The sequence below is a fragment of the Centropristis striata genome, chromosome 8 (assembly GCF_030273125.1).
Source record: "Centropristis striata isolate RG_2023a ecotype Rhode Island chromosome 8, C.striata_1.0, whole genome shotgun sequence".
NCBI lineage: Eukaryota > Metazoa > Chordata > Actinopteri > Perciformes > Serranidae > Centropristis > Centropristis striata.
In genome coordinates, this window is record NC_081524.1 from 22,735,500 (window position 1) to 22,757,307 (window position 21,808).

General features: G+C 38.7%; 2 protein-coding genes across 4 annotated transcripts in view; one reads left to right on the plus strand and one right to left on the minus strand.

The window, feature by feature from the left end:
- Window positions 1-15,662, minus strand: part of atg5 (ATG5 autophagy related 5 homolog (S. cerevisiae)) — a 33,564-nt gene extending 17,902 nt beyond the window's left edge. Inside the window, exons 1-6 of one of the 3 annotated variants that reach the window (XM_059338326.1) lie at window positions 15,402-15,662; window positions 14,775-14,889; window positions 13,618-13,745; window positions 11,703-11,781; window positions 10,996-11,158; window positions 8,066-8,160 (exon numbers count right to left, since the gene is read on the minus strand). In XM_059338326.1, the coding sequence (XP_059194309.1) occupies window positions 8,066-8,160; window positions 10,996-11,158; window positions 11,703-11,781; window positions 13,618-13,745; window positions 14,775-14,882 (573 nt within the window). In that variant the 5' untranslated portion in view covers window positions 14,883-14,889; window positions 15,402-15,662. Of the gene's footprint in view, window positions 1-8,065; window positions 8,161-10,995; window positions 11,159-11,702; window positions 11,782-13,617; window positions 13,746-14,774; window positions 14,963-15,401 lie in introns of all 3 variants that reach the window. The other 2 variants (XM_059338324.1, XM_059338325.1) reach the window with 2 other exon arrangements.
- Window positions 15,663-20,477, plus strand: dctn3 (dynactin 3 (p22)). Its single transcript, XM_059338327.1, has 7 exons — window positions 15,663-15,899; window positions 17,667-17,751; window positions 18,008-18,094; window positions 18,267-18,350; window positions 18,889-18,947; window positions 19,072-19,131; window positions 19,500-20,477. Exons 1-7 carry the CDS (start codon window positions 15,798-15,800, stop codon window positions 19,584-19,586), a joined length of 564 nt encoding a protein of 187 aa, XP_059194310.1. The 5' UTR covers window positions 15,663-15,797; the 3' UTR covers window positions 19,587-20,477.
- Window positions 20,478-21,808: the final 1,331 nt, after the last annotated feature.

Consider the following 21,808-nt stretch of genomic DNA (forward strand, 5'->3'; position numbering starts at 1 on the left):
GACTCAAGAGTGGAAGGATGGAGGGTGGTGTATGTGTAGATTGGAGTAAAAATACTGATATTTTTGCTGTACTGCAGAAAGATGTATCAAATCAAAAAATAACCAGTTTGATGAGGTGAAGTCCTTCATTCAGACGTGTTAACTAATGTTTTATGAATAATAAACCTCATGTTGGTGGACCATTTAATATTAAAATAATGTCAGAGAAGAGATGAGAAGTTTTGTTTTGAAACAAAATTTTGAACTGAGCCATGTTGGTTTTGAAAAAGCTGACTCTTTAGAATGAAACAGATCACTTTTTTCACACCTTTAAATTAATGAAAATGGAGGAGGAATCTTGAAATTTTTGGTACATACAAATAAACAAATTTGCGTTTAAACTAGCGGGCTCACTTTAAGGAATATACTGGAGATATCATATGGAACTAGAAGATGTAAGGAATCCATAGGCACCATGTGTGTCAGGATATCGTGTCTGGAAGTTGTCGAAATAACTGCAGAGTTAGGCTTTTTTTATGTTTCATTCGAAAAAATTCAGACCAGTGAAGCTTAAAGTTGAAGAAAGTTTGAGAAAATGCTGCAGTTGTTGTCGTCCATACATGTTTGATATCAGTTAAATTCAGTTTGACTGAATACTTTGTTGGTCAGTCTGTGGGTTTGACTCTTATTGTGGAAAAATAAAAAGACTGAAGTGAGATGAACAGTAAACCTCCTCTAGATTGAGTAAATGAGCCTGATTCTGATGTGTCAGCACGTTTGTTCTTTGTAAATGTCAGGAGTCTCACTATCACTTCAGAGTCAAGTTAAGAATTCAGTGGTTCTGGTTACCAGGTGACCCGTGTCCTCGACCCGAGACATGAAGGCGCCGAGTGCTGGACACCGACCAGGAGATGCAGTCAGGCCGTGACTTATTATGCCATTTGGTTAATCAAGCACCTGAAATCAGTAGCTCCAAGTGCCATAGTGGCTCAAGGTGATGCACGTTATCTGCGCTACACTGGCTAATTTCACTAAGTGGATGTGTTTCTTTGACTAAAGAGGTTTTAATTTGTGGAATCAGGAGAAGAAGTGTGATGGGACATACGGTTATTATAACTGTCGATACAGTTTGAAACATTTCTCTTTATTATGTCATCAGAAACTGAATATTTTTGAGTCTTTCAGCTGTTCAGCTACATCAGTAACTCAGAAGAATCAGAGGATTATTTTCCAATATTGGTGTAAATCACAATATGGCAAATATACAATAGAAAACAAACCAATCAAATTGATGTTCAAAACTATTCCCTCATGCAAAACAAAACTTTTTAATTTACATTTTAATTATAGTTTTCTTTTCATTTATTCATTAGTTGGCAGCACTTTGTAAATTGTGAAACAATTTAATTATCTCATTGTGACTCAATTGAACTGAAAGCCATATTGCATTATTGCCCAGTCCTTGTTGTGATCAATAATGATCATTATTAGAAGGCTCCATTAATGTCTTGCTCTACCCAATCAGCAGCACAGGACAATGGGAGAAACAGTGGCCTCTGAGAGAGAAACATGGTGCAGGAGGACACCCAAGCTGAGGTGTCAAACGGAGAGTCTGACACACAATAGGGCCTAATCATGGAGCTGTGAAAAGGAAACCGGCGAGGACGGGGATCGTGTAACCGAGCGGTAACTACACACCACGGAGCTGGGCGTGAAGCGGCAAGAGGAAGGTGGCGGTGGAGGCGCGAAGCCGGCGCTCAGGTTACACAGAAAGACTGAGTCACTGACAGGAAGCACGGACTTTCGTGCGGGATCATCGGCAAGAGCCAGAGCAGGGAGAGTGCGCTAAGTGACAGCTACTTCATTGCATTTTTAAATAGCCAGCCATGAATAATTGAGCCGGGCACCATACAAAGAAGGAGCTATTGATCCCTAGGGAGAGAAGCGTGATATTGCTTGGATGAAGACACTTTCTTTTCAGCTGGCGTGACACCTTAGCTGGCACAGCAGCACATGGCAACACAAAGACAGCAAGGTGTCATTAGGATTCAGGTGAAAAGAGATGGCTCGCTCTCGCTGAGTGAAAAGAGCAGCGGAACTCAAGACGTCGCCTAATTGACGGAGAGGATTCAATCCGCCTAATTGATGGTAAAACAATGGGACGGGGGTACAGCGCCGTCAATCAATATGAGTTTCCGTGAGAGGTGAGAGAAAGCGTTTCCACTGAACTCTGAGACCATCCATTCGTAAATTAAAATTCCAACCTCATTTTTACCAGTCTCCATTTTCGCAGAACTTGAAATGCACACCTGCAGAGGAGAAACTCCATCAAGGGACACTGAATCGAATTCTAAATTATTTATCGCTCAAGTGTTGCATGCTAGGTTGATCTCTCGAACTTCACCATCCATCTCCATATTCTGGTGATAATCAGAACTTCTAATCTCCGTCAGGTTAGAAGAAGGATTTCTTTTCACCAGTTCTTCAAGTTCAGAGACAGACGCATTATTTTTGATGTTTTAACATACTCTTTTTGGCACTATCCACTTTAATTAAAACATCCTCATAATAGTCAGGCGGCTTAGCTAAATAAAGGGGTTTGGTCAAAAGCGTCAAATTTTTTCCACATGCTCTCTATCATCATAGCTTTCAATTTTGGTAGGAGCCACTCCATCAAGATTGCGGAGATGGCAGCCATATAAAGTCTATGAGAACCAATATATCTTTCAAGCCACTTAGAAGGTCAATCTTGGTGTTGAAATATACATTTTCTGGCTCAAGGGATCATTTAAAGCTATTGAGAATATCACTAGATGATTATTTGATCAAACAGATATGTTCATTTTCACCCAGACTGGTAGGTAATTTGTTTCAAGTGCTGCAGCAGGGAATCACAAGTTGAAAATGTTTGGAATCTATGTTCATGGAAGAGTGCGGATTAGCTGCCCTACTGCTAAAAAAAATATCAAAGGAACGCTTGACAATAAAGTACTGTAATTTATATACCTATAGTAGTATATAGCCATGCAGTTTTGGTTTTAACTGCCCAGGTTTTCAGATATCTGCCTCCACCCAGGCGGCAACCTCCCGGTCTGAGCAGTGAAGCAAACCCAGTGTGGTAAGTGCCTTTAGCCTGCATTCTTTCCAAATTCCAGTTGCAAAAGCACTCCGGTCATTATGTTCTCAATCTCTATTTTCAAGTCTTCTTCAAGACAATATGATGGTAAAATGTAAAAAATGGAATGTTTTAATAGAAGAAAATAGATGACAAAGCAGGGTGTGATTTAGGGCTTGGCTACCTTGTGATTGACAGCTGTAATGAGGATAACAATGCGGCTCCACGGCACTGTGTACATCTAAACAGCCGTAAACTTGTTTGTCGTCTTTTTGTCTCTCTCTTTGACCCTTTCATCATGTGTCTTACTTCATGAGAGTGTATTTGAACATTTTGTTAATTTTAAAAAATGTCTTGTTCAGCGTTCGGTTGTACTAAAAGACACTCCAAGGAGTTGGATGTTCATAGTAAGGTACATTTTGTTTTAGCATTAAGAGTTTATTTTTAGATACACCTATTCTTGCACATCCTCTGTCCAAATATGGTCACTCCCGGTTTCAAAAACAAAGATGGCGACAGCTGTAAAGCTGAACTCAATGCTTCAAACGGGCCACAAACCAACAGGTGACGTCACATCCATTATTTATATACTGTCTATGCCTCCATCTCAACACTCAATACGACTTTCTACCAAAGAAATACTGCTCTTTCCAAGAAATGTGTTGACTGCATTATCTGCCGATTATTATGCTAAATATAACCAAAACTATCTATGGGTAAGAAAGAAAAGAATGTGTTTTGCACCTCAGGCATAATGACTCTTTAATCCGACACAGCAACAAACTAAAGATGTGGAGTTAATCATCAAATTAAACCTCCATCTGACTCTGCATGACGATGTAAAGATCAGCAAGGTTTGCCAAGACCACAACATAAAAAAATCAGCCCTTAAACCTTTTAGCTGCTTGGCACCAACAGACTGATTACTAAACTTAAAAGGTTTGAAAGTCATGGTTCTACCAGACACCATTGCAGTAAAGGTGGCAACGCATTCTTCCCCACTACAACAACCATGTCACCTGTTGCCCTTGGCATAAACCGTTTCCAGCATTCCCATGTTTTGTAATTGTCTGTGTAGTCACCACCTCCCCCTCGTCTCAGTCAGCCATTACAAGATATCTGGGAGGCAATAAAGCCACATTCTTCAGAGCAGGCAGCTTCCGCAGCACCACAACACAGAGGCGGCTGGAGGTGGACTGCCTGCTCTTGCATCGGGGGTTTGTGAGTAAGCACTGAGTCATGGAGCGGGAACAGAGAGGTGTACCTGTAGAGCAACAATGTAAGCGGTCTTTAAAAGACAGGATAGTAATTTTCACTTTCCGCGCAGCGAGACGGTCGGCCCCCTCTGGCTCTTTGAATCACACAGTGGCGTCACTGCTGGAGCAGGAAGATGCACTGGCAGCCAAACAAGTCCCACCGGCAGACGGGGCCAAGGGCGCGGCGGGCCGTGGCCAACAAACACACGAGCAAGTGGAAGCAATTGAAATGATCAAGACAAATATATCAAATAGGCAGCATAGAAACAGAAGCTTGCAAAGGCAGATGGACGCATGCAAGCAAACAAATACACAGAAACACACGGGTACGAGTAAGAAAAAGCTTTAAGAAAAAGTTCATAAAAAGTAATGTAGAGAGAGAGGAGACATGCTAGAAAGGGCTTATTCTCTACATGAATGTAAGTGATATATGTCTATTATGAAAGACACATAAAACATTAAAAAAGTAAATTAAAGGATAAGAAAACCTGTAAATTTGAACGATAAAAATAAGAATTTAAAAAAAGTTTTATTTAAGGCCAGGAAAGGTTGTTAAATTATGTTTAAGCCTTCAGGACATAAGACAGACACACACTCACACACTCTCTATCACACACACACACACACACACACACACACACTCACAAATGTGTCGTCCATGCCCATGAGGTGTCTTTGTCTCCATGAGGAGTGCAGGCCAGACGGAAATGAGCCCTCTGTTATTTGGACTGTGTGTTGTCATTAATTCTGTCTGCATCAAACGCAGCACATGTTATTTACACTAAAGACCACAATCTGGCTTTGAAGGACTCTGAGCATGTGTGTGTGTATGTGCATGTGTGTGCGTGTGTGTGTGTGTGTGTGTGTGTGGGAGGGGGGATCTTTTCTCTGTGTCCTGTTAAGTCACCACTGTGACTTCGGAGTGCCAAGCAGCTTTGTTCTTCTCAGCATTTCTGCACCTTTTTTCCATCTCTTCCAACCTTTCATTCTTTTCACCCAGTTGAGCGTCTTTGCTGGGTTTTGTTATATCGTGTTTCGTCTTGTTGCAGTAACTCTGGCTGACAAAACACTGGATTTTCTCCTTAGCAACAAAATAATCTCTGTGGGGTTTTCAAACTTTTTAAAACAACTCAACTTATTTTCTTGATTTTCTTTATTTAATATGACATGTAGCTCTTTGATCAACAAGGATAAATCCAGCTTATTACATCTGGGGTTCTTTTGTTTTTCCTTATTATTACCATCAGTGTTAAAAGATTGTACTCAAAAGTGGCACTTTCTTACAGTGAAAGTAGCTGTAAAGTGCCACAGAAAAGGCATTATAAGTATTTTTAAGATCATAATGAATAGATTTAGTTTCCACTCTTTGTCTTTCCAGACTCCTTTGGTTGTAAATATTTATCCGTTTGTAAGATTAAAACCACACCAACTCCAAAACGATCCAGACTTTTTAGGAATGATGCTTATTTTCTACAATATGTTTGGAAATCACACAGTGAGGTTGTAACGGGCTTTGATGCTCCAATTGTCATGAAACCAACACAGCTCATAAATGACCGTGGAAACTTTCAATTCAGCCATGAAAAACACCCAAAACTGGAACGGTCTGGGTTTCTTCTACCCGCCAGCAGTTACACGGTTTTACAGCTGCAACAAGTGCATGTCTGAGAGGGCGGGTCGTGTTGGTGAGACTGCATGTTTCAGTCTGCCACTTTAAAGAGCTGCGTTTTATAACCAAACACAAGAATGTTTTTGTCCGAGTGTAAAACGGTTTATTTACGCGCAGAAGATGTGAAAGTAAAAACACAAGCATTTATCAGCTTTTTGAATTTCATGCAAACAGGCAGTGCTGACAGTGATTGACAGCTGTACTCCCGCCCTCTTTGTTGCGCAAAATGTAAATGCAGCCATATGTGGAGCCCAGCACGTCTCATTAAAAACTTGACACGCTCAATAATAAATCAACACAGTGGGAAATTACCAGCAGGCACAGCAGATAAAGTATGATGACGGAAAAATATGCTTGGAAGGAAAGTTCACTCTCGTAACTAACCATTACACTGAAGTCATGTTCTGTTCGTAACATCTACAAATCTCTTTCTGTTTCACAAGATTACACTCCTCTCAGTCATTTGAAGACAGATCTATTTTCTGCTCTGCTCTATTTTCTTACATTATTTTTTCTTTTTTTCCAAAACGTGTCTTGACAGGCCCTCACATTTTAATTCCTCCACAGGACTCAGTGACAGTGAGGAGGCCTTTCTGTTTGCTGTGATTTGAGATCAAGGCAAAATGCACGCACATTCAGCCACTAGACTCAAAGCAGACTGTCAACATGTTTTTGTTTCAAAGATCCAGATGTTTTCCAAATCCTGACTTCCTTGACTGGATTGGATGAGACTCTTCAATGTCCAGTCGGATTACAGTGACTTTAAATGACGTTTAATTACACTGTTGGTTCAGATTATTCCTCCACAATGCCAAACGGAATTGGAAAAAATAACTGCAGTGCAATTCAACCATTCCAAACCCTCAACATTGTCAATTTAACTCGCCACACTTTTCCAGCTTTTCCTGATCTGCATAGAAACCCCCCAACACTTGACTCAAAGCGTGGCACTTTTCCCCCGCTGTCTGGCTCGCAGCGTGCTAATGTTTTCCAGGCGAGAATCAGTCGCTTATTCATCCTCTCTTCTTTCTTTTTTTGTCCTCCAAAGGGAATTTTCACCTGAGTCAGGATAAAGCTGCGGAGGCTTGGCGGAAACACCCGACCTAAGGCCGCTTGTCTGGGTACTCCTCCTCATCCCGGCCTGAACCCTGAGGCTCGCCTACTGGCTTATCTTGGTTCAGTGCAATTACAAGCACACTGGGAAGACTCACAGGTATCAAATGTACAGGAAAGTATGAATAACCTCTGAAAAGCACCGATGCGTAGCGGGGTTCCACACATCTCCGTTTAGTTTTTTGGCTTTTATCATTAAGATCATTTTATCAGAGGTCACAAGAATAAAAAACAGCTGTAATCTTACAGCAGCATTCACAAGCAAATGTGACATCATGTTTCATTTAAAGCTAAGGAGAAAACTGAAAGAATGTCACAGAAAAAGAAAGTCTGAAAGGACTTTCAAGCTTGGTTAATATATGGCTTTCATTAAATGTAAAGAACAATGAATAACAAAAAAAAAGCTGACTTATGAGGTTTCTATCCAGGTATTATTGCGGGCATGAATGCACCGCAGGTTGTTTTTCTGGATTACACACTCAGATATAACAAGAGACTATTCTTCTTCTTAGAGTGATGAGTATGTCAGGAGAAGGTCACGGACTCCTCAGTTGCACAATATGGAAAACTGACAGATGATGAAATGTTTTGCTTTTGTTTTATGCTGATGTTTAGGCAAGCAGCAGGTGTGTGGGTGGTAGGGAGAGGCTTAATGTACCCATCATGGTTCATAACCTGAACAGGAATAATCACTGGGAGTTTTATACTGTAAAAAAAGCAGGAAAAATGACTAATTTTCATTATTTCATATTCTTCCAGCTGCATATTATGATGTCTGGTTGGAGGTAATTTCCCAGCTCTGGCAGCATTAGACAGAGTTCTGGCAACATCTGCTGGACTGACTGGAAAATTTCAGCTTTACTTTCCAGATAATTTACTGGCTAAACTAAAAGTGAAGCTATAAATTCATTGTGGTCATTGTGTGTGATTTACCTGGTATATCCTGAAGGGGATGTATCTGAAGCCTCCCTCCTCGGTAGGATATTCCATCAGCTTCCTGTTCATGGCCCAGAACTGGTCAAACTTATCTGTGACAACGCAAATACACACAGGTCAGCAAGGGGAAAATATCCAGATGATAAGAAACTCATCCATAATCCTTCTGCTGCAAGTGAGGTATATAAATGCACAAATATAAATAATTTGTGAGCTGATAATGTTCTTTTAATAGTTTAGGACGATCTTTGTGGCTTTATTTACTCAACAGTAATAAAAGAGAGAAAAAGAATATTGTGCTATCTTTCACATAACCGATTTATATGCGAGTTAAAAACTGGACAGTGCTGAAAGATTTATTGTGTTATTTACAATATCTTAAAATCATAATTTCATAATTAAAATAAAAACGTGAGCTTCTTTTTGCTTTATAACACTCTTATTTTGTAAAGGGAAGAACTTGGTTTGTAATCATTCTCACGGTAATAAAAAAATGTATTATTAGGTATTCATTTGGGTATTGTAACCAACAGCCGGGTATCATATTGACAATAGTATTGAGAAAATTTAAATGACTAGTTCATGCCATAGTACCATAATGTCTTTGAGAATGACTAAGCTAGAGGCAATTTCAAATTTATCAAAAAACAGGAAAAGAGATTATATTATTATTATTATTATACACAGAGGCCTGAGGTCAGGGTGAGGGTGAGAGAAGCACTTTAAAAGGTTGATTGACACCAACCGAGTGTCTTTTTAATTCAGCTGGACGGGTTCTTACTAAAACAGGAGCCTGAACGCTGAGGGTTCCCACCCTGCATGTGCTGGTTTCATCTCCCCTCACCACTCGCTTTCACATGAACCTTCTGAAAACCTTCTGTTTTCTCTCTCCTGGATGAAAGTACAAGCCATCCCTGTTTCTCTCTCTCTCTGTTTCTGGTCTTTTTTGGACGTGAAAGCGTTTGCGTTAGAAAAGGTTTCATCTCTCACTTTCATGTTTAACAGGTAAGGCCGGCTCCTTCTGTGTCCATTAGTTCATAAGTATGTGTTTCTGTGTTTACTGTATTTACAGCTTGACCCACACATTGTACCCTTTAAAAACAGTTCATAAAATCAGCTATTTGTCTCTGTCTCCGAAATGAAAGCTGTTTTTTTCTTTCTTGTATTAAGATGTATCAGTGCTCTCTCTATTAGTTTCAGGGGAAAGTGGAAGAGAGACAAGCAGCTGAAGTTTTGCGGGTTTGTCTGCAAACCTGTTCAAAACATTCTCAGTGCAATGTGCACAGTTTTGACAGTTACATGACAATCAAATACTAGGAAAACATGTGACAGATTATGCACTTAGCCATTATTTGCATTGCAATTAGTTCTCCTTCCTGTTGACTCAACTCTGGTGTGAAATATCTTCAAGAAGTGTTTACTGAGAGAAAATGCCAAGACCATGTTTAAAAATGAAATATACAAATATTTAATAATATAATAATAATAATATAATATAATATAATATAATATTTTTTTCTGTCTTTATTTAAGAGCCAAAAGTGTTTTTTTATTAGAAGATTTGCAGTTTATTATTTATTGAAGCAGTGAAATAATGGATACCGCTGATATTATCAATCAATATTATTGATTTTGTTGCACAGGAAATGATTGAAGGTCAGTTAAAGTCAAATATTTGCAGGTTCTAAAATGTGTACTTTCTTTTCCATTTTCCACTTTCCATTTTTGAATTGAATATTTTTTAGTTTTGCTTCTGGTTTGCGACATTCAAAGGCATTGCCTTGAATTTCCAAGACTGGTAAACCTGTCTTTTTCCCCCACAATTTTAGAATTTCCTATAATTATTGATCGTAAAAGTAATCAATAGATTAATGAAAAGTAAATAAATAATAATTTTTAGTATTCAAGAGTCTTTATTGTCATTATGCAAGATAACATTTTTTTTCCTTCAGAAAACTTTATTAAAGTAAACATAATTAAAAAATTCAACAGAGTTTTCCCTATGTGCCAATTACTATAAATTCAGAACAAGGAGAAACATGACAATTATAGATAAAAAAAAGGTGACATATGTACATATGCCCAGAGGGCAAAGTGTTTATTGATGCCTTGTTTGATTGACATGACCTGCAGAGATTCCAAGAATCTCACGCCACGCTTTGAGTTTTGCGTTTCAAAGACAAGCACAAATCCTGAACTTGGGAATCCATCCCACCAGCCCCCACCTCCCCAGCTCCCACATCACAGACTTCCAATACTTCAGAACCACCAGCTTCACCTACACAAACCACTGCAATCACAAGCTACAGCCAATAGGAAATCAACTGGTCTGGACAGATGGCCAAGCAACGGAAAGGGTTGTGGGTGTTTAGGTGGGAGAAGTTTTGGAAGTGGAGGCTTCAAAGAACCCAATTAGAGTAAAGGGATATATATATATATATATATATATATATATGTGTGTGTGTGTGTGTGTGTGTGGTGGGGGTATATGTGTGTGTCATGTGAGCAGGAACTAGGAGTATTCTTTGTGTCTTTGAAAGCATCACACCTAAAATTAGTGCATCTTTTGCAAACAAATACTAAAATATGTGTGTGTACTAGAACATAAAATATTAATAATTGCATACAGCAATAATAATAATTAATAATTTCATGCAAGCATGTGTGAATCTCTGTAAAAGTTTGTGAGCTGCAGGGAGACAACATGTGTGTGTGCATCTAAGTGTTAATGAGTGAATGTGTGTCACTTCCCCAACAGCTGCCTGTGGTCTGTCTTCTTTGAAATGTGTGTGTGTGTGTGTGTGTGTGCCCTCCTCACCTTTTAGCCTGCTCATTCACAGCTGCTTATAGAAATGTGTATGTATGTTTGTGTGTATGTTTGTGTGTGTGCGTGTGTGTGTGTGTGCGTGTGTGTGTGTGCGTCTCACCATTCTGCAGGCCCATCCACAGCTGTTTGTGGTCTTTCTTCTGCATGTCGTTGACGACTTGGCTCTTGTGCTTGAGGGCATCGGCCTCCTTGATGCTGGACATGAAGTGAGCCTCGATCACAGAGTTGGACGGGCAGTGGAGCAGGTCACGATCTGGAAAATTCTGACACATGCACAAGGAAAACATCAATAATTGAAGATTTTTATTTAAATACATGTATGAGAAGTCACTATCTATTGCTGAATTAGACACTGAACACTGTTCAAAAATGCATCAAACAATGGTCAATGGTCCTTTTGGGTATGTTTGACAGCGGCTCAGCATACGTGTCAACATTGAGATTTGAAAGTGAGGGACATTTTCTGGCGTCCCACCCCTCCTTTGGTCTCCATCAACTCCTGAGGGAAATGTCGATCTCTTAATCTGCTAAATGCTCCACTTCATTCATTTGCTAATTGATAACTATTTTCATCTGCTTGTTTGTTGCTGGGCAGATAGTACACAGTGGGTTATCAGAGCTGAAAACAGCTTCCTGATGAGAGTGCTGAGAAACAATAAATATGCTGTAAATCTAACTTTTTTAAATCTTCTAAAACCCACGTGTCTTTAGATTCACTGTTCACATATAAATATTTACTACTGAATATAAAGTGAGATACAGTGTTGTTGATACTGTATATAAACACAAACTCTGGTTGACTCTTACCTTAAAGTGCACAGTGATGCTCCAGGGTAATACAGTGTTGGACGCATGGAGGTCAAACAAAACTCCAATTGGATAGTGCCTGGAACCAGGAAAGACAAACAGGAAATAATGTTATTTACTTGTGTGACTCCCACTATTCGCTGGAATATCTTGCATCAAGCTGCACTGCCTGATTAACCAGCCATGTAGACACTGACAACTATCTGTTTTTGGAAAAATGTTACCTCAAATTTCTTACAAACCTTTTTGTTGTCTTAAAATTATTGCTCTAACTTACTGTGAGCTTCAAAGAGCCCCAAGACAGAACTGATTTCAGTTTTGTGTTGTCTACTGATGTTTTAGAGTCCAGCGTTCTCTGGACACAGTGTGGGAACTTCAGGAGACAGTTTACATTTGACTTCCAGCATTTCTATTTGTCACTTCCTGTGTTTCGGTCTTCAGAGATTACATGCTCTCCTTTATCGTAACCTCACATCTGATAAGTGCATTTTAGGTATTTTCACGGTCAATCACACTCACTAACCATGTTAGTCATCGAAATCTAGATCCCCTGAAACCAGCAAGCCAATTTGCACCAAAACTGCCATTTGTTTTGACATTTTTTTTAAATTACAAACCCATTACATTACCCATTACAGGTTGCCAGACGATAAAGTAATGTCTTGTAATTGTTTTGCTTGTTGAAACCCCCCGGCAGGTATTACATTTACAATGAATCAGCAAATTTACTGTAACACAAGAAAGGCAGCAGAACACATTGACTACAATGAAACCTGTAAACATTTTGACATTTCACATGACAACAAACAATAAATTGATATAAACAGTGACGTCTGTTTTGTCCCCAATGTATTTTACTTGAATTACTGCAAGTTTGATGTTACTGTAAGTCAGGTTCTTCATCGTCTGTGGTGCAATACTGACACCTTGTGGCTGAACTTTGTAACTGCAGTCTGTAAACTGGCTGTACTGCTAATCTCAAACTGATAAGATTCCAACTAGTTGCCCATGGTTAACAGCTGCTGAGGCTTCTCTACAGGCTGTGAAATAATAAGACTTGCACTAATGGATTTGGTGTGAATACACTGCTATGTTTCTTACTGTTTATTTGAGGCAGCACAACAATGTACACAAACAAGGAGGAGAGTGAAAGTCCAGTGAAAGAGATTATAGTTTATAGATTATAGTTTGGGGGAAGGGAAACTACATTTATGTTACAGTTAATTATACAGTTACAGCTGAGACCCCAAAAAAACGCACAACATGGACCCAATTTAATGTTGATAATGGTGCCAGTTGTAATACGTTTCAGATTTTATAAGGTGGGAGGGTTTGGTTGGGCCAGCCTATTTAGTCAGCATTTAACTGAAGGAGGAAGTAGATCAGGAAAAATAAAAATGCATATTCATGATAAGAAGATCTGATATAATTAAAAAAGACAATGAATCGCTCTTCTAACATACACTCATATAGGCTGCAAAACAACATAACCAGGGACACAAGGGTACGCTTTCAGAATTCCCCAATGTACCACATTACACGTACGCAACTTTCCCCTGAGAAAACTTGTGTAGCGACTTGTCTGAATAAACCACTGAGAGGCTGAGACAGAGAACAATCAACAACGGTATGACGCGCCATTTGTATAATCCAATTCCATTCCAAAATATGCATTTAAAAAAACAAAAACCTAACTCAACATCAGGTAAAGAAAATGTGTAAAAGCGAATGTGGATGCCATGAGATTTGCAGTCACCCCCTCTCTAGTCTCCACCATGCAGATGAAGAGATACATAAATAGACACTGATTATTGCTGGTCCAAACCACATGACATCAACCCATATGTAGTACAAGAGATGAGCAATAAACAACTGTAAATAGCATAATAAATTCATGTAGCGATCATTCTCTTACCATTTCAGTGGCGTCCCTTCATACTCGAACCACATCTCCTCTACGTCTTCGGTCCTCATTACTTTGTGGAAGTGTTTCTTCACCTTGTCTGTGACCAGAGTCAGGTAGCTCACCCTGGGTAAGAGCAGCTGGGAGAGCCGATAGGAGAGAGGAATATACACATCATTATTATTTACTAAATAAAAGAGACTATTGCCCCACAACCATTGCCAGGCAAAGTGTTTACATCACTTTGGTAGAGAGCTGTAAACAAAGTGGTTCTAGTGGAAGTGGCTGTGCAGATCCTCTTTTTGCTCTGTGGTGTCTGCATTTTTCAGTCTCACTGTAACACTGTTACTAGAAATGGCAGGGCTATCATTTCTTAGTGGGAGTAACTTTTCAAAAAAATACACCCTGCAAATGAAAATTACAGAATGAAGCATTTCATCACCCTGTTAAAATAATCGCCTCACTCGTTTTTTCAAGTTTTGCAGGAAACACAAAAAACTTCACCAAAAGTGTAACATTTATTGATCATTTCACTCTAAAAGGAAGTGACGAAGGATAACTATTGGCATAGTAATAACTGTGTGTAAATTATGTAACTTAAGAGAAATAAATGACTAATGTTCATGACACATCCCATGTCATGTTTATGACACGCTCATGTCACTCTTATGTAGACACCTTAGAGTAAAGTGTTACCAATATTAGTGTCAACAATAAAGCACTGATAAACTAAACTGATAACTAAACAATCTCCCTCTAGCTCTTCTTTGCTGGGTTCTTATTTGATGCCTATGAATGCGACAAATTGTCAAAGAAGTGATGATCTTAAAGGAGTAAAATCACATGATCTGATCAACTGTGGATGTAGGTGATTTGACCATAGGTGGCCGGTGTCAAGAGGCGATGATTTAGGCAATAAAAACAATTTTGACAAAAATGACTTAGGCGATTATTTTAACAGTGTGACGATTTGTGAGTTCCTAGACATGAAGTCAGCTGGGGATTTCTTGGTATTCATGCTTACACGCTGATGTCAAAAAGAGGGCTTAAGGCTCAGATGAAACTTCTAGGAAGCAAGGAGGTGATTTTTTTTTGCACTGGTGGCTAGCAAAAGAATGTCCAGCCTAACATTTTGTGGCCATGTGAAGTCTGATAGTAAATTAACTTACATAGTAGGGCTCGGCTTCTCTCTCGGTAACCTCATCCTGGTTCAGAGTAAAGCAGGTGGGGATCCGACCAAACCAAACGTCTCTCAGCACGTCCTTGTCATCTGCCATGCTGCTTCTGCTCCCAGTGGCACATAAAGAATAAATTCCCCAAACACAGATGCCGACGTGCACTGACAGACAGCTCCCTGCTGTCAACAACATAGCAGAGCAGACAGGCAGGCATTGATGAAACTTATAGCAACACAAATCCAAAAACAGAATGAAGTAGGCAGTGAAACACAAGCTAGTACCACATTGACTCCAGTACTTCAGCTTGAGGAACGCCATATATGTCTATACTGATACATTGTGGGCGTTATTACTAAGGTATATTTCAGGAAAATACAGCGACTCACCTGCTAGACTTCCAAACAAACTCCAAGCCTGTCAAACTACGCAGATGCAATGCAGAAACTGACGTTAGCTTGATAGCTAGGTAACGTTAAGCTAACTTAGCTCGTGAAAAACATAGCAAAGAATTGTTTACAATGAACGAATGTGACTGCTTTCTGTGTGATGCTGTTACTGTCCGCAAACAGAGACGCCTTGTGTGCGAGTAAGGGGTGGTCATATGTGGGAGAAGCTTACTTTTTGTCGATGTTTTGCAGTCGGCTTGAATGGAAGAAGGGCCGTGACTGTCGATGTTGTCATTCCCCTGCTGTCACCGGAAAACAGCTGAAAGCCTCAGTTCACCGTCAAACGGCGGCGCCTAGCGGCCAGCTGTGTGTACTGCAACAACACAAAAACCTTTTTTACTCGTTAATGTTTCTACAATAAGTGACACGTATGAATGAAATGCAAAGTTTTGTTCATCTATGAAAAAATATATACGTTTTAAAAAAGCTAGTTGGGTATATTATCATAAAAAACTAAATGTACTTGTAAACCTAATGCGGGCGCGTCATCAATATGCGACGCCGCTTCTAAAACACGTAATTACAAAGCAGGTTGGTTTTTGTTGTGTCCACCAGAAGCCTCACCAAAATGGATAAAAAACTAGAAACGGACAACCTGGAAATGCGTCTTCAGGCGGTGGAAAGTCGTATATACGGCGAAAGAAGAAACAAAAGTGGAAAACCCGTCAAGGTTCGCCCAGAATAATGTCTATTTTGAGAAGAAGGGGAGCTAGTAACGAAGCTAGTCAGCTGTTAGCTTAACAGAGCTAACGGTAGCTCTGTTAGTTGGATTGTGTCAACGCCCTTTTTATTTTTATGCACATTAAATAATCTAGAAATTGTGACAGATATTCATAAAATAATAACTGTAGTATGTTTATGTACTAGTTAAACAGCTTATAGGTTAGCTATTTAGCTACTCGATTACGTATTTACCTTTAAGGTGGCTAATTAAAAAGATAGCAAGTTGGTTAGCTGTCAGTTAAGAGGCCATAACGGTGTCTTTTATTCTGTCGATGCCTGGAATAAAAGCAAAAGCCTCAAATGTGTAATCGATTAAATATAATACTAAAAACTAGGGCTAGATTTAGCTGAACGAAGTGTCACTATAATGCTTCATAGGACTGGGCACTTCTGTAGTCATACAAAAGTGTTTTAGATCTTTTTATATAATTTTATATTGAGCATTGTTGGCTCAGAACAAGCACTCTGAAGGCAATGGCCGTATTATAGGAAAAGTAATAAGTGAATTTCAAGAAAAAATAAGATGGGTAATGTGTTTTCTGTTGAAGAGAAACTGATGAGAATGCAATGGTTTTAGCAGTGGGATGTACCCATTAAAAGATAAAGCACTGATGATGGCCACTGCAATTTATTACTTAATTCAAGCAAGTGTTCGTTTCTGAGGTTTGAGTTTGATAGTGTACTGGAATGAACTGAAGTCACTGGTTTCCAGTAATTAAGGAAAACATATTTATGAGTTTGAATTTAAGTTTATTTATTTAAAACAGGAACAATACATATTAATGAACATATACATGCAAATATGCAAGATTATAGCCAACGGCTAATTTCCATCTTTAGTCCCTTTTGCAGGTTGATGTCAATACCATAAGACAATAAAATCAATAAAACAACGGTTACAACAAGTAGAACAGTTGGCTTTCATGGCCAGAATGAGCAGGAGGAGAAATTACCGAGAGAGAAAACATGTCCTTAAAAACACAATAGACCAAAAAATAAAATAAAAAGAAAAGCAAGAACAATGAAAAGTATAGTGGATCATGGAACATACAGGCCAAGGGTCAGGCGACCATACATATTTCACTAGTGTTAAACGCTAAATTTAGATATCAAAGGGCTGATTAAAGTGCAGAGTGCTGAAGTGTTAAAGTGTTAGGTGTGTAATTATATTGCAGATTGCCCGATTGCACAGTAAATATAAAGTGCTATTTTAAATGCACAATACTTAATACACATTACATTAATTAAATACCAGCAATGGTAATTACATGATATTGGGAGTACCCATTTTTAAGAATATAAAGTGCATCTTGCCTTGCACGTAGCCCTAATACCTAAAGAGTAAATAAAGATATAATAAATAGATATATAGAAGATATTATCAGTCTGATGGTTCAGAGTATGCTAATAATAGTCCTATAGTATGTAGATCTTGCAGCAAATTGGCAGAAAAAAACATGGTATGGTCCTTTCAAGCCACTAAATGGGGCATTTCATCAGAGCGTCATATGATGTGATGAACACTTTTAACTCACAAAGGAGCATTGATGTGGATCTGTTCATTGTAGCTCAGTGCTACAGTTGACTTTGAGATGTGTTTTTGTACTTTAGTAGCCCAAATACTATGACACCTTAATTAAATACACTGCAATGACTTCCCTATACCCTTGTCGATCACAAACATTAAATGTAGTCACTGTCCTTTGTCCTGCAGTGTGCTGAGTCTTTGGCTAGGATCCAGGCAGGTCTGACCAATACGGCCAACAAGAGAGAACGAGTAAAGATCCTGCACAAGAAGAGTGAGTGACACGATGCAATGAATCTGTCCTGGCAGGCTGGATTACATGATTGTTGTGATGTCTGTGTGTGAAATATTTTACAAACCAGACTGAATATTAAAAACATTAAAATGTTGAAATAAGATGCCAATATTGCTGCACAGTGCAGATGTAAAATGTAAAGTGTCACAACAGTGCTTGCAATAACTTTTCAGAAGTCAAAGTTAAGACAGTGTTTGGTGAGTCTTTAATCATAATAAATGATGTTGTGGTGCAGTTGAGGACCTGCTGAAGTACCTGGACCCCCAGTTCACTGACCACATCACTGTCCCTGACGCCATGAAGCTGGAGTTCATTCTTGCTGGTAAGAACCAGGAACACCCAGGGGTGGATGAAAACATGAAATTAAACATACGTTAAATTCATAGTATTTGTAATTCTAATGTTTATTAAATGAGAATTATGTTATTCCAGAGAACTAAAAGAGCAACTCTCATCTTATTATTACTGATGCTGTTGTGTGTTTGTCTGCACAGAGGAGGACTTTCTTCTTTCCCAGGCAGCTTTGCTGGAGCAGGTCAGCAACATGCAGCCACTGCTGGACAGCACCTACATCAGAGGTGAGTGTCCCCTGTAGGACAGTGAGCAAATCAAGGACCAATCAACATCTGCTATGTGATTTTGTCCCTGGAGGCAAAGTAGAAAGGCACTTGTGTTGTTTCCTGCTATTAAATTGAAGACAGATTTGGCTGAAATGTGTTGACATGTTGATTTGTTTGTGTTTTTAAAGCTAATCTATCAAATACAGTGTTTATTTGCTGGAAGACCTCCTTTACTGGCCACTGTATTTCTGTATTGATTTAATACAATTTCTTGTAGCCTGTTACCACACGTCCTTACAGCACACTATAGTCCCTGTTTTACTTCTGCTACATCTGGTAGGGTTCAACCATGATCATACTGTGAGTTGTAAACACCATACCGATATTTTCCCATGCTTTAGAGAGGAATTATTGCAACATGTGTGTTCTTTTGAATTTCCAGTCTTTTTTTTTCAGTGATATAGTGTTTTGCAGAGGCGTTGTACAACTGCTGGATAATTAGAGGGACAGTTTTCCTATCTGGCCTGTATTATCTGTGTGTTTCTGTTTCTCTCAGATGTACCAGAACACGCCACCAAGCTCCAGCGCCTGTCACAGATTCACATCAAAGAGCAGGTAACCCCTCCTTACACTCTCTGTCTGTCTCTGTCTCTGTCTCTTTCTCTCTCTATATGCGTCATTGTCTCTGTCTCTCGTCAGGTTTGATCTGTTTATTCCACCATGTTTGTCTCTTTTACAGGACCAAACTGAGGCACAATGCCAGGAAGTAAAGAAGCTGTTTGAGGAATACAACAAAATGGTACATTTCTATTTTCACAAGATACTTTTATTAAAGTTAGTGAAATAACAATGGCCACCAGTATAATACACAAACACTGTTATGGTTTAAAATAATTCTAAATGTCATGTCATTACAAACTTCTTCTTGTACTATTTTATCTCTTGGGGGATAAAAAAGACAAAATAATTATACACAAATGCTGAAATAATCAATTGAACTTTTGTGTTATTCAATCGATTTGTCTGATAAACTGTCAATCCGAGCTAATCAGAGAGCAATTTAGATTGCAGCTCTGGTTTTTGTCTGGTGTTTCACTTACCTCTTGATGACATAAACTGCTGCTGGGACAAAGCTCCACCCACTGACCCCTGACCTCTGATTGGCAGATGTTCCTGCTGTCCAAGCAGTTCACCCAGTGGGACGAGACCCTGAGGAAGCTGGAGGAGGCCAAGGGCATTCGGCCTGTCGAGTAGCTACTGTCAACACACAAACACTTCTTAAGAGGATGGTGATGATGAAGAAAACTGCACTGTGGTGGGGGCTTTACATCAGGCGTGTTCCTTATGGAGCTTGTTCTTCTCCAATAAGTCAGAACAAAAGTATCACAACATTTCACTTTTTTCCAACTGTTTATCAGTTTGTAGCCATAATTTCCCCATTGCACTGTATTGTTGGTTTAAGAAAATTCTCCAAACAATCTTGCTTAAAACATAGTTGTTCAAAAAACTAGGGGTTCAATATGCAGTGATGGAGGAAAACGTAGTACATATTAATAACTACTACACTCTGTAAAGAATTACTGCACATGGGTGGATCTACCACATAAACTGACCTATTTCATAAGATTAAGAAATGAAAGATGTTTGATGTATGTGGTACAGTGTCTGGTGCAGTAGTTAGACTTTTGTGTTAACCAGCTGATAATCCTGTTGCCCAAACATTATCAATAGCACTGTACCATTCATCCAAACAAAGCCCCATAGTAAGACTGGAATTTAAGGACTAGTGGAAATGTAAAATGTAAAGGAACTTGTTCTCATGTGACTCTTCATCAGTCGTTTGGAGGAACTTGCTCCCACCATGTGATGTGTGGCTCAGACAGCTGGGAGAAGCTGCTGTTATTTATTTTCAGACAATAGAGCTTTTTATGCTTGCATATTGACTCAACTTGTAACACATTCCCACACTGCCTCCTTGCTGCAAGCCAGTCACAAGACTTGTTGCCCTGCATCCTGACATGATTTGTAAAAAATCTAATTATCTTCATTATTCCTTCCAATATTCTGGTTTTAAAATGTACTATATGTATTGTGTCATACATTGTGACTGCGGTTATTACAATAAATAATACTTTTTTCTTCGCATGACTTTCTCCTGTGTGTGATTTTTGTAATGTATCTGTTTTAAACTGCAGAAACTTTCAAGGTTCTCTGTGTGTGTTAATGCACCGACAGGTTACAGGTTTATTTTCCAACAGTTGTCTTTAAACAAGACACTGAAGCCCCTCCTGCTTACTCACTGAAACTAATTTTAGAAAGTGCCCTGAAGTGTGAGAAAAGGGAGTGAAAATAGTTCCATTACAGTGGGAGTGTGTATGTTCTTTCATGCACTCAGACATATGAGAACCCCTCCATCTTTTGTATTATGTCTCGGGATGTTGATGCAGTGGTTTTTAACAATCGGGTTTAACTATAAACAAAACAGAAGTAATGAGTTCATTATAACCTTGCTGAAAGATAACTAGTGAAGTGGCAGAGTTTAACCCATTGAAGCCTGGAAAGCGTTTACGTCGTTTTGTAGTATTTGTATAAGCTCTCAAATACTTTTTGAATTTCATTTCTATCTGCTACAGAGGCTGAAAAATCTATTATTTAGTAGAAGAGTTGACACTTCTGTTGAATTTCCAGAAAAACTTCAGGTTTTAGGGGCTTATTTTAAAGTCGCCCAGAGGTTTTACAGGAAGTTTTAGGCGTCAATGGGTTAATTGAGTGTACATTGTGTTTGAGAAACCAGAACTTGTTATAACTGTTACAAGAAAACCTAAATCACATTAATATTAAAAGAATGTTAATAACTCAAAAGTTTTGGAACAATGCAGGGGTGGTAAAGTTTGAGTATTGTTTTTTCTTTTTTATATATAATTCCTGCATAATTTAAGTATTGAAGCTAAGCTGTCTACATGCAATTTTTTTATTTCTTATTTCTTGGGTTTTGGGACGGGCACTGCAAATAAGCTTGCACTATAAATGCTGTGGTGTATGGCAATGGTGAATAAAACCGAAAAAATAAAATGGACAGCAAATATGTACTTTTGGCTTGTGTACTTTTATTGATGAACTTGTTTATTATTTGCAGTGGTGGGATGTAACTAAGTAAAATTTTGAGGTACTTTTACTTTGCTTAAGTATAACCATTTTATGTAACTTTATACTTCAACTCCTTTTGAGGAAAATATTGTACTTTTTACTCCACTACACTAAACTGACAACTTTTGTTACTTTTCAGGTGAAGATCTAACATAAAAACATAATACATTTAAAGTGATGAGACTTTTTTTGTTTTTATAGAAACCTCATAACAGTATATTAAGTAGTTGACCTACCTTGAAAAAATAAAAATGCTGCTTTCATACATGCATCAATAATGACAATCCAATAATATATATGGGATATATAAAAGAATCTGAGTGGGTCCA

Coding starts and splice junctions, on each gene's coding strand:
- dctn3 (XM_059338327.1), top strand. CDS start 15,798: ATGGATAAAAAACTAGAAACGGACAACCTGGAAATGCGTCTTCAGGCG. Junction 17,752..18,007: donor AAAGATCCTGCACAAGAAGA/GTGAGTGACACG, acceptor GTTGTGGTGCAG/TTGAGGACCTGCTGAAGTAC. Junction 18,351..18,888: donor GGACAGCACCTACATCAGAG/GTGAGTGTCCCC, acceptor TGTTTCTCTCAG/ATGTACCAGAACACGCCACC.